Below are 13,329 nucleotides of genomic sequence, written 5' to 3'. Positions count from 1 at the left end.
GAACCAAGGTCGACACTAGTCAGATGAACACAAGTTTATAGTAGAGTTCATGTTCCTTGATTAGGATTGTATTTCCTCACCTTAACCACATAGGGTTTATAGCATTTTTTTTTCCGACTTAGATGTTTAAAGATTAATTTACTGATCATCTTTCCCTTTTTTTTGTAAATAAAAAACAATCTATGACAAATCACTGTGTTCTTAAATTCCCAACTGACTTTGAGTGTTAGGAAGATTATCCAAGGGCTCTTAGTGGTTAAGATCTGTGGAAGATTTTTATTTTTTTACCTCCAAATATGTATATGTGTATGTATATACAAGTGTGTGTGTGTGTGTGTGTGTGTGTGTGTGTGTGTGTAGGTGGGTGTTCTCTCTGTCTATATCTGTGTGTATTATCTATGTACATGAGACAAAAGAGAAAATGATTTCCAAGGCAGTGGCACTTCAAACTACAGTGACCTCTTAGTGCCGACATAATTGAAGATGGGAGCGTCTTGCTGGCCAACATAAAGAAATCCCACCAGAATCTCCTCTCCTCTCACCGACTCTATACCGCTCTCTTCCATCTTATTATCTCCATCAGCGATACTTGAGTGAAGTGAAAGTGAGGCTCCAACTGTTGTTCCTTCTCCAACACCTTGACTAGCCTTGCAAATTACATGATGCAGAAAAAAGAAATGCTATTTTCTGTAGTTAGAAAATAGAATTTAATCTATTCAGAGTAACAAAGTCATACATAGTAGGTACAGGTCCAAAACAGACACTGAAATACTGCTCAGCTGATAAGATTTCTGCTTATTTTCACAGCTGTTTGACAGCGCAATATTGATGACATAGAAAGACTGGAAAGATCGAGAAGTTAAAACAAATCACATCAAGTGATTAACAAGCATTTCATATAGGTTTATGTATATAAAGCAGTATAAAACAAGTACAATAATGGACATACAACAAGGCAAAAAAACAAGAGTGTAAACATTTTGTGTATATGTGCTTTTCATGACGCCAGCGTCACCACAGATCGGATCAACCGGTAACTGCCATCGTCAAGGCAGGGTATAAAAATCAACGTTATAAAAACAAAAACTCTATTCCATCTGGTGTACATGTATCGAGTATCGAATCCTAAAAACACTACACCTGTATATTTCAGCTAGCATACAAAGGAAAACTGCAGAACACTAAGCCTTTGTGGGCCTCTACATCAAAACAATGCCACACAAACCTACTCAGGGCTTTTTGTAACAGAGCACCATATTGATATTAGTGTGTTTCCTCAGTGTTGTTTCCAGTCGTACACTACTTTTCCATCGGTCCCTTTATGTAGAGATGGTTGAAGTAACAACGAGGCACAGCGGGTGTCAACAACAACACTTAATGCAGAGATGAAACCGGATTTTGTTCCAGTCTTCCAATGGACAGAGCCAGCTCATGTGGCAATACTGAGGAAGCCCTACAACCCCGGGTCTTTGGGCAGAGTCTCCGAAAGTCTCCAGCTCGGAGCTCAAGTGCTTACTTAGAAATGTATTGCCAGTTACGTGTTTTTTCTTAAAAAAAATGGCTGCCACGGCGGTGCTAGTTTGGGTTCCAGAGATTCTACATTCCTGGTTTCACTTGGCGTCGGCGGCCAGCTGCTCCAGCAGGGGGTTGGCCTCGCTCTCAGGCGTTTTGACGCTGTCCGTCCGCACGATGCAGGTGGGCCGGTGCAGATTGAGCATGACCATGAGCTGCTGCCTCTCGAGGCGCAGCTCCTCGATCTGGGCCTTCAGCTCCGAGTTCACCATCTCCAGACGCTCCGATTCCTGGACAGAGACGTCAAATTGATTTGTTTAATTAGAAGTCTGTTAACTCCGAAGATAAGAAACAAACGTCAACTGAAAGAGGGGGGAAAAGTAGCAGAAAAAGGAGGTTAGCGAAAAAGACAAAGTTTGCTTATGTTAAACAAATTTAATTAGTGGAGAAAATGGTGAGGGATTCATCTGGATCGTCTAAAAAACACAATCTTTTCTTCCGTAGCTTGAACTTAAACTACTCTATTGACTAAAAGTAGGAATGGAAAAGTCAGCCAAGGGGAGTCCCCACTCGACCAAGGGAAATATTGAGGCTTATAAGGACTCAGGCTGCTCTGCTCCTTCACATCAGTATCTTGTGCCGCCTTGTGAACTCACCCTTTGAAGGAAGTCGGTCCTTTCCTTCTTTTTGTTTCGGCATCGCGCTGCTGCCACTTTGTTTTTCTCTCTTCTTCTTTTCCTCCTTTCCTCATCCTCATCCATCTGCAAAGAGAGCATATGATTAGCTGCCTGGAGACAATGAGGCTTATGGAGGATAACATACAGCATGAACAACCAGTAACAGATAATCTATCTTTATATCTAGAAGATGTTCTGATAGATACAATACTATTTACTGTAGGGATCTTAGAACAGCAGATATTACAGGTTTATATTTTGTTTCAAAAAGAAATCAAATAATTATCTCAAATATCTCAATTATTATTAGATCAGCCTGAAACCAGTGGTAGTGATCATCATGAAGCAAAGACTGTGTGAAGACAACTACTGTGGGAATTCATGTTGTGTAACCTCTAAAGTAATTCTTGTATCGAGCACTAGAGGGGGCAAAATTTAAACCTGAAGCCCAGGACTTGTACCATGACAACTAAACACATGCCCAAATATATATGTAATTTATTTAAATAGATTATGCTAAATAGTTTTACTTTGTAAACTTACTAACTTACTAACCCTAAAATAACAAGCTAAGTGAGCCACTCTGAGCGGTGCATCCACAACAACATTTTACTTTCCAGATCAGTTCCATTTATCTTCCACTTGAAGGAAAATGTTCAGAAGAAGCCTCTAAAGTTTATGCTACTGATGACTGATCCAACCTCCTCTCAGGACATTCAAAATGTTTTTATACTGGTGTTTGTTTCTGAGAAACTGGCAATAAGGTATGAAATCATTTCATTCGTTTCAAATAGCTCTGTTTCTTATTCTTTCCATCACTTAAGCTCATGGAAGTAAATGGAATTGCATGTGATGTTGAGACAAATAGTGTGATTCCCCACTGACAGACAGATGCTACCAGGAGACTGATGACATTTTCTAAGAAGCAAAAATGATTAAAAAAAAACTTTTATGTCTTAAGAGGGGAATTCAAAACCTCCTGAACTGAATCTTTGACTTCTCCCTCCTTCTCCTTTCTCCCCTCCGACTAGATGTACATGTACATGTACATGATGTAGGTTACAACAACTGCACTCCCTAGTCTAGCTCTGCACTCCTTCCTCTTTTCTCCTCTCTCACCTCTGTCTTGATGGCCAGCGGCCTCTTCCCCAGCCTCCCCAGGAAGTGCAGCGGGGAGAGCATGGCGCCCAGCTGGCGGAAGTCAGCCAGCTTGAGCTGATCGGTGAGCGTGGTGGCCGAGATGCCCGCCAGCGGGCCCAGGCTGGGCAGGGAGCCCGCCGCCAGCGAGGGGTCAGGTATCTGTCCCGGCATCATGTCCGACCCGGCCGCCACCGCCGCTGTGGGGAGGGAGGGAGGAGAGAGGGAGAGGGAGGAAGAGAAGGAATGGGTTGGGAGGAGAGAGTCAAGATTAAAAAGAACTCACTGACAATGAAAGTACTATGCAACTTTTTCAGTAAGTGGATACAAAAGTCTACACACCCTTTTAAGTTTTTATTGCCTTGCAGGCTGAAATAAAAGCCCATTAAATCAGCTGTTTTTCATTTTCATTCAGATATCGTTAACAGCAAAATCAAGGTACAAACAAAAGGCCTAAAGCACTAAAACACCTCGGTTGCGTAAAAACGAGAAAACTTGAAAGCGTCTGTAGACTTTTGATATCCACAATATTTGCAATCAGCGTTATGTATATGTATATATACTGCAAATGCTACGGCATGTAGGCTTGCATTTGCATGTGTATGCACTGTGCTGGCCTGAAAGAGAGCAGCATTTTCTATGGTATCGTGTTGTATAAATAGATTCATTTTTCTTTCATCCGTTCTGTGACTAATCACGGTCATAGTGCAAGCCGTAAAGCTACACCGTTCATCCACTGTCACACTGTAGTAATGTGACAGTATCCTGTGTGCACAGAGTAGCTTCTGTGTGATCTTACAGTAAATGCCTAATGGCCGTAAATCCACAATAAGACTGATTTACTGCCTGTTGCCCATATCATCCAATACTTTACTAACTGCTAGTTGTAATATCCAAGACTACGTTCAAACTTTGACAGCTTTGACAGCTGTGTTATCTTCTCAGTCAGCAACAGATAAAGAAACAAACATCACACTGTCCACAGTCACACTCATTGCTGTAGCTTGACATGAAAAGGGAAGCTATGAAACCCATTTCTTAATAAGATCACGTAAACTGAGGCTCACCTCTTATGTTAACAAGCTTCTCGTAATTTACTGAATGAATTCAGCTTGAATATTCATTTACTTTTTTGTGAAGAGAGTTTAAAGGACATCAAAAGCATTCATGTTGAAACAGAGTGGATAACACTCATGCATTCCACCGCCACCCTCTTTCAACAATTTTGGGCAGTTTAGAGGGTTTGACCACAGTACTTTTTAATGTAATCAGGGAGGAATGAAGGAGAGAAAGGAGAAAAAGGAGAGCTTGTGCAGGCCTAGAGGAAGTGGCTGGAGAATTAAGACGTCTCTCTAATTACTGTAAGACCAAGACTTGGAAAACTTCTGATGGCCAAATAAAAAACAAATGTTACAGATGGGAACAGTGCAACATGAGCCGACTCTACCCTGCCCATCCCTGCAATCTCAGTGGAGAGGCAGAGCGAGACCACTGGATTTCAGAAGTCAGACTACAAATCGTTTCTCCCTTACCATATAGTGTTTGTTATTTAGGAAAATAAACACTTAAGATACATGAAGTAATATCCAGATCAAATATGGCAGATCAAATATGTAAAATGGCTAAAAGATAGGTATTAGAGGCAAAATGTTCAGCTGCCATCTCACAGGTTTCTGCTGATGAAATGGGAGAAAAGCAACAGGCTCACTGGATCCAACTTGTTTTTGGTGAGACCCTAGCATGACTGATACAATTAAACAATAGTCATTTTGGCACACGGATAAAATGTCAGCTAGGATTACCGGCCATACCTAGAGCCATCAGGACAGAGTTTAAAAACGTCTGATGATATCAACACGTCTGCCACATTAAAAGCTTAAGTCACATTTGCCTCCTGAGTATTCAGCGCTCAACCTCTACAGGTTGGGCACAAACTGTACAAAGCCCCTCTCATATGGGCCCAACAAAGACATCTATTGTGAGCTGGTGCGAGACAGCTGACTTTGCTGGTGGGTGACTCGCTGACAGGCTGACTGTATTGTAAGACCAAGTTTTTCTTTCTTGGCAAATTTTTTTTTTTCACTGCTGAAAGACTTGCTCTATTACAAAAGCCATAGAGGAGGTAATGAAAAAAGCAGGGTTATGTAACTCTATTCTAATGTACTCCACCCTGCTATGGGCTGGTCTCAAAGTGTTTTTGTAGTTGGACTGGAGTTTACTGTCGAGCATGGTGAGACCGAATCAGCTCTATTTTACTGGGAAGTGATCACTTTCGAGTTGTAATGGTGCGGAGATATCTGTCACATAATTAATTATTTCTGTTATATCATCTACATTATAACTCATTGGAGTTACAATGTTCAACAGTCATTAGAGAAAAGTTGATGGTGAAAAATAGTAAAACAAATCAAGTTTGAGGCAGAAATACACCCAGAATCAGTTGACCTTGCAATTTTTGTTAATTGGGCAATTATGTAAGCATCTATCAACAGTTTGGAGATGCTAACCATCCAACATTAAGTACTTAATATCTTTGTTCTAATGTGTTACAGTACATCTAGATTGAAGATATGATTATACATCTATGGTCAAAGACCTTTCAGTTCATCTCCAGACTTCTCTTGACCTGTCATCTACCACCTTCAGCCTGCATGATTTATTGGCCCCAAGGAGAAGTTGGTGTGTGGAGCCAGTCTGCAATGAGGCATTTTACTATTTAATTCCTCACTCTTCTTTCTCTCTCTCTCTCTCTCTCTCTCTCTCTCTCTCTCTCCTTCTCCCTCTCCAACTGTATGTATACTCCCATTTACACTGCACTTGGCAGCAGCCTGTTGTTTTTTCTGGAGAGGAAAAGAACAAGACAGCCCTGGTAAAAATCTGTCTCAGACAAAATTCCCTCTCTCTCAACTCCCAGCAGAGGTCTAGGCATTGGAAGGTGCCAAGGTCTGCTCATTCTACAGAGAGACTGTCGAAGAACAAGGCAAACCATATGCTCGCTAATACAGGGGGTGAGCGGGAGAGAAAGAGATTATAAAAATAGCCAGACAGCGGTATGAACTGTTGGACTGCCGCTATTGAACCGTCGCTGTTCATTAGGGCTCAGACATTCTGGGCCACATCCACCATCAAGTCTTTTGTTAGAGACATGAACTCAGTAAGTTTACAACACACTGAAATCTGTACTGTAACATCGATTACTGTACTCAAACCGAGAGCCGGTAATGATGGTGTAAGCAACTGATCTATATTTCACAACCATCAAAATGCTTTGAATAACCACAGTCCCTACAGAAGAGAAAGTAGACTGAACTTGTAGTTGTAGTGCAAGTTTCAAGTCCTACGTCTACTTTCAAGTGTCTGTAGATTCTACTCTGTCCATCCAGAAATCAGGCAAACATGAACAGTTAAAGATGCTGACATGGGATTCAAGAGCATGCCGTGTTTTTTTTCTCGCATTGCTCATTGCTGACCAATAACTGCGCTGGAATTCAAAAGATGGAATCCAACTTCGCCCCTGAGCCAAAAGAACAGCCACAGGAACTAAAGCACCCATTAGGAATGACTGAGCAAATCGCTTTCAGAGCCAAAATGGAGTCCAATATCCTAAGTTGGCCAGACACTCAGGACCGGTTTACAGACATGGATTAGGCTCTGTCTTAGACAAACATGATTTTTCAATGGAAACTGACACTAACAAAATAAGTCAGTTAGTGACTAACCTTATTTCATGTCTATTCAACTGGCTCATGCACAGAACATTATAATGCAGCCTACTGTATACTTTATGTTTTCAGTCAGACACATTGCAAGGAAAGCCCCCATTCTTGAGTATGGCTTGTTCAAACATGCTAGCTCATCTGAGGCCACCAATGCTGCCACCGAAGCCCCCCATCTCCCACCCCATACACACACACACACACACGCACACACATATATATACAGTACATACACACACAAACCTGTTGTCTAGTATTTATCTGCATGAAATGAGATCACACAAATTAAAAATCCACAGAAAAGAGATAGATTTGCCAGAGGGTTGCAAAGTACAGATGGAACAAAGTATATAAGATTCCTTTCAATTATGACACATAAAAGTAGATCACACACCATTCCAGACAACTTATAATACTGTTGTAAACTAAAGCACAAGATTGACTCTTGACATGGCTGGCTTTTGAGTTCAACTCCACTTTTAAGTCAAGTAGAAAGTTTGTTTTGTGTTTAGTCTGTTCAGCCTCTTTCAACCTGCCACAAAAGTATTTAAAAATCCCCCTTGCAAAACCAACATCGCTTCAAGCCTCAACAACATGCAGTCAAAACATGAAACCCTAAATAAGTCTCATCTGTGCAACACAGGGAAACTTAGCTCATGCATTTGCTGGACTGCGATAATTATACCCAAAAGCATGAGTCAAAGAGATTTTACACTTTTCAAAAGAGGGGTATTTTTCTCTTTTTTTGTCACCGGCAGCCTGCTGCCCAGGATTAGTGGTCAGCGTTTGATGATGCAACGCCGTTACTGTGTTTTTGCAGTCAAGCAGAAAAGCCAGTGCCACGGCTTAGGCCCACTCTGCCCTCAAACAAAGACACCTACACAGCCTAGCAGCGGTGTGGGCACTGCTGCTGCTCAGGGCTGCTGAGAGGAGAGGAGCTGAAGCCAAGCGCACCAAGGGTGGGGAGCGGAAATGTCATGTATTAGTTATGAAATATAGAACTGCACTCAAAGCGGGCTCTGGCAGCGGCCCAAGACCAATCCAACTGCATGCGAGCCACGGCTAGGTGGAGGTGTGCGTGAAAAGAGTGTGTGTGCGAGTGTCAAAGTGTATGTGCATGTGCATAGGTGTGTGTGTGGGTGTGTGTGTGAGGGGCCATATAAGTGAGTGTGCAGGCAGTGTGTCCTATATATATATTTACAATCCCTGAGTTTCTTCACTCACATACTCTATCTGTCTTCAGCTCAACCAAATGTGTCCATTTCCTGAGCCATTCCTGAGAGCAATTAGCAGCGCTGTGGAATTCAGCCCCTTACCGATAGCCAGCAGCACGACTGGAGGCCCTATTATCCTCGTCCCCTATAGAGAGGGTGCATGTGTGTGTGTATGTGTGTATGAGTGTGTGTCTGGGTATGTGTGTGTTAACAGAGAGAGAGAGAAAGAGAGGGAGAAGAGAGTAACCGAGGCTTTGCAAAGGCCAATCATTACCTTGCGTGTAGCTTTTCCAAAGGAGCCGTCTAAAGAAACAGTGGCAGCACAAAATGGTGAGCAAAGCATTCACAGTTAAAACCCCTGGGCTAACCTCTGCCACCACACTGCTTTTGGTGTCTAAAAGCACGAGTCAGCAGGAGTGTTTGCTGGCAGCACTCTAACTAGCTAAAACCGATGGCTAACTTAGCTTTGCTCTGGGTAAAGCTAAATCTTTGTGCTTCCAGACGGCTTAAGCTCAAACATCAGAGTCATGGTGCAACAGGGAAAGAAGCAGGCACACTCTCCAGAATGCTCTTTGACCACGCTTTGTCAGCGTACTTTATTGACTCCCATTTTGGACCGAGGCATTGCTCGGCCCACACACCCGCATCTTGCAAAACTCTCCGTGACTCGCGAACAACTTCGACGGCCCCCTATCTCTACGAGAGCGCTGGAAATGAACAATGAGAGCGAGGCCGGGGCCAAGGCACGCTCTCTCAATGCCTGGCCAAGGCCTCGGCGATCATCATTACCGTCTGTACTCAGTCAGGCTGTGTGTTGAGTTACAGCCTTTCGCAATCCTCTGGAGAAACCAGGGAATTTGGCACCGTTTTTCACGAGGACAGGACAGTCCAACTATACAGTATCAACATTCCTCCGACCCCTCCTTATATTTTCATTGGAGCGACAAGACGAGACGCAGGCAGGAGGAGAGACACTGTTCTGATCATGCTACGGTCATCTCTGGTCATTAAACTCAAGGTTGTGTGCGTGGGTGTGGGTGTGATTATCACAACAGAAAACAGGATCTCTTTCGCAGCTTTCATTTCTCTTTCGAACCTTCTCATGGGCTCAGCAGCTCTTGGACGCGTGCGCCCAAAGTTAGCACCGCCAGAGAGAGAAGGAACCGGTCAAAATTATGCTTGTGATGATGACTAAACACTCCTGACACCATTCAATGCAATTATGAGCATTTAACCTTACAATACTGTCAACGATGATGGGGCCCCCAGCTGCAGCTGTAATTAGCAAGCTTCATTTACCTTCACAGTTATGGCTCTGATGCCCCAGCAGCAGCAGCTACAGTACAGTGGCTGGCTAGATTATCTTTTGTCCACAATGAGATTACTCAAGGTTGCAGGAAGTTTAACTATTGCATACACTGTTGACTTTTTTCCTAAAAACAAATCAGTACATTTTTCAGTCAAATCCAAACACAAAGCACCTGCAGATAAGCACAAAGTACGAGGATTGTGGTTACCTACATTCAAACACTATTATGTGATCACTGGCTGGCTTCCTGCTTGGCCTGCTTCATGCCATCCAAACAGTCAGACATCTATATTCTTCAGCTGGGTGGTCCAGGTTGAGATATTATACCGTTACTACTTTTCTCCAGGTTGTAAGTCAGGATTAGACTCTGCATGACACAGATTTGGCTAGGCTCAGCCATGGATTAAATGAATCAAAATATGATATGCAGACAAAAGGCATTTCAAATGTATGGAGTTCAAGTCCATGACAAAACCCTGGCAAAGTTTGTGCAATCCTTGACATTAACTTATTGGCCAACCAAGTCCAGAAAATTAGATTTAATGCCATCTGTTGAAGCAATCAGCATTATTATGTAACATGTGGTTGTCACTTCAATGATGTTTCATACTTTGTCCTCTGATATTTCCTCATGTCCCATGTCAGACAGACGTTTATTCTGATTAAACAAACTGACTGTACTGTAACTTCAATCCCTTTGTTGTTCTCAAAGAGGAAAGTGTTTGCAAGCTAGAGGTCAAACTATAGGCTGACATTATGCAACGAAACGGTGTTCTTTGTGCAGGGACAGCAAATTGGTTTCACTTCCAAAATGTTCATACAACAAAGGAATTGAGGAAACCTGGAAGTCATAACTATTTCAAGGCCTTTAAAAAGAACCTTTTTCTGTGCCCTTTCAAATTTCAAAAACATGTTTTTCCAACACTGGCCCTACAAAATGCCTCTTCTCTCAGCTACACCCTTGGACTTCTGGGTGTTTACTTCCACAACGTACATCTAGACTGCCTTGATACAATGTTTTTACATGCCATGTGGATAGGCTTATGGGGACTTTGAAATAACAATGTGATACCCACAGCACTGAGTAGTTGCTCCTCCAGCATTAGTATTAGTATCATTGAGCTAGCTGTTGCGTGGTTGGCTAGTTCGCCTGCAATGCGTCTACTGTCTATTCAGTGTGCTAGGGTGCAGCTTGGCAATTCCAGCTCTCCAGAGAGGCACTGGAAGGCATTTCTACTTAAAATAAACCCAGTGCGCCCACGTCCAGCCTCTCAGCCCTGTCGGCCCCGCGCTGCCTGTCGGCTTGCCAGCCCTTCCCCATTAATCCACTGCAGCGTTCCATTTATGCGGAAACCATCCTACGGATGTGCCCGGGCAGGCGCTGGGGCATTTAAACCCTCTGCAACACACGCTCGTTCACTTAGACACACACAAACACGTACGTAAACACAGACAAAGAGACACAGGCGCACATACAAAAAAAACACACACAGATATGTCTGCACTGCATGGCATGTACTTGTACACGCAATCACCGCACCGGCCGGAAAGCATGCAGTCACTATATAGGAAGGCTTTGGACTTGTGCACTCGTAAGTAAGCAAACACACACACACACACACACACACACACACACACACACACACACACATCCCACCTCTACCCACATCATGTTTCCCATTCCATGATTGGCCTATGGCCTTTGGGCCACAGAGGGCAGATAACTAAAGCTACCTCTGGCCTAGATAGAGTTACTGTTACAGGAAGTGTAAATCTTTCTGTAGACCTTCATGTACACATAACATGATATTTACTCAGTGCTGGGTGAAGAAGACAAAGCATTGCTGTAGTGATCGATCTTGAAGAAGAGTAATATTAGAGTCTGGTTATCATGCAAGTGCACGTGTGTGACCTGCACGTGTGTGACCTGCACACACACAAACACAGTTTCCTTATCCGTTGCTGTGAATATACAGATAAACATGCTGAGTGTGTAAACTTTGCTTGGCCAACAGAAAATATATATATAAATATGAGCCAATCTAAGCACAACTCTAGGCTGTATTCACAGGTGCCAAATACACTTCAAGTTCATTTATATCACTTATGTTTTAAGGTGAACTAGCGATGCAAAGTTAAGGTGTTTTCAGTGCAGCAGGAGCTGATCAACACAAAGTGTCTCATCATTTTAAAGCTTTAACAGTTTTGAGATGCAGGATACTTACTCAGAGAAAAGTTGGCAGTCCTCTTCTATCAATGATGCAGTTGTGTTTGGACGCTATAGGAAAGCATTAAGAGTTCATTATTAGTATTATTATTATTGTTGTTGTTGTTGTTGTTGTTGTTACTGTTTTTTGTTGTTGGGTTCAATCTATATCCACAGGGAAGCCCCTCACATTTATCATTTGCAAGTGTTGTTCTCTTTGTAGCCTGTTCATAAAGTTTTCAAGGCACAAAGTTAAGGCATGCAATCTGTTGAATTTCACGGAGGGGTTTATCAACTGCAGTAGAGAATAAACTACTATAATAGTTTGGTAAATTATAGTTCACTATGGTTTCCTTTCTATCCTCTGCTACAGCACTGTAGACTAGCCAAGGGACATGTGACTTTATAACAATACCGTATAATTGATTTTTATTATGTTTCTCTATTTAAAAATAAAAACACGCTGTACCACTCCACCCACACCGTGAACCCGTGTGTCTCGGCTGACTAGACTAGCGTGTAGACTCGCCAGCTAATTTGGTGGAAAACCCACAATGTTGCGTGAATGGCGTTACATAACTCTCTATTCAAGTAATTGACACTTCACGTGTTTTGCAACATTGAAGCGAAAAATCCCGGGAAGAAAAAATGTCTTCAGCCTATAACACGATTTAAACCTGGTGTGTGTGTGTGTGTGTGTGTGTGTGTGTGTGTGTGTGTGTGTGTGTGTGTGTGTTGTAGCTAACCGAGTCTGTAAATAACGAGCCGTTAAGCTAACCGTTGCTGCAACAGTTGTAACAACAATGTAACAGTTGTGGCAGCAACAAATTGAAGTCCACGCTACAATTACGCGGAAGACTTTAAAAGTATTAAACCCGCAGACTATTTTTATAATAATTATCATGAAAGGCCATTCACATACTTGGATACTGGCTGCCACGAATAGCGCTCAATAACGAGCCTATTACAGATACAATTCAGGTTATTAAACCTCCAAAGCCAACGTGAGGGGGGAAAAAAGTTTTTTAAAAATGCAGATATATAAACCCTGCATGTGCCGCGATTTACTATCACACAACCTGAGAGAGAAGAAGAAGAAGACGGTGTAGGCAGACTTACCTGTTATGCGTCCAAAATCCGCAGTAATATGGGAGGGTGCGGGAGTTATGAATCGGATGTAGGTTTGGGGACTAAAAGTCGTTGCATCAGCCCGTTTAAGTACTGATCATGTCTGGGAGGGCGCAGGAATGCGGAACTGCCGTCCCAGACGTAAGCATGGATGAAAATAATGTAAGAGGAGGGCTGACTGAAAAAAAAAACAAAAAAAAACGAGAGGTTTGTTTGCTCCACCCCTAGCAACCGAAAAAACATATACAGAGGAGAGGAAAGTTTCAGCCGTAGAGGAGAGCCTGGCAAATGCACGCGCCTTGTACCATAAACAAGTCAATAAATAAAGTTATGGCTATAAACACATATTGCAAGTGCTTTATTGTTTGACAGTAAATGAGGGTGAGAAAGTAGTTTTTATGTGGCCCTTGCAAATTCTAAAATGCTTCAT

At 42.5% G+C, this 13,329-nt stretch overlaps 1 protein-coding gene across 1 annotated transcript; it reads right to left on the bottom strand.

Annotated features, from left to right (window-relative positions):
- Positions 1 to 882: 882 nt before the first annotated feature.
- Positions 883 to 13,031, bottom strand: LOC139925173 (jun dimerization protein 2-like). The gene is made up of 5 exons (XM_071916430.2): positions 12,891 to 13,031; positions 11,791 to 11,843; positions 3,309 to 3,526; positions 2,169 to 2,273; positions 883 to 1,802 (listed from the first exon to the last, which is right to left on the bottom strand). The coding sequence occupies exons 3-5, from the start codon at positions 3,501 to 3,503 to the stop codon at positions 1,611 to 1,613; spliced, it is 492 nt and encodes a 163-aa protein (XP_071772531.1). The 5' UTR covers positions 3,504 to 3,526; positions 11,791 to 11,843; positions 12,891 to 13,031; the 3' UTR covers positions 883 to 1,610.
- Positions 13,032 to 13,329: the final 298 nt, after the last annotated feature.

This window comes from Centroberyx gerrardi, chromosome 18 (assembly GCF_048128805.1).
Source record: "Centroberyx gerrardi isolate f3 chromosome 18, fCenGer3.hap1.cur.20231027, whole genome shotgun sequence".
NCBI lineage: Eukaryota > Metazoa > Chordata > Actinopteri > Beryciformes > Berycidae > Centroberyx > Centroberyx gerrardi.
This window is presented reverse-complemented; position numbering and strand designations above follow the sequence as displayed.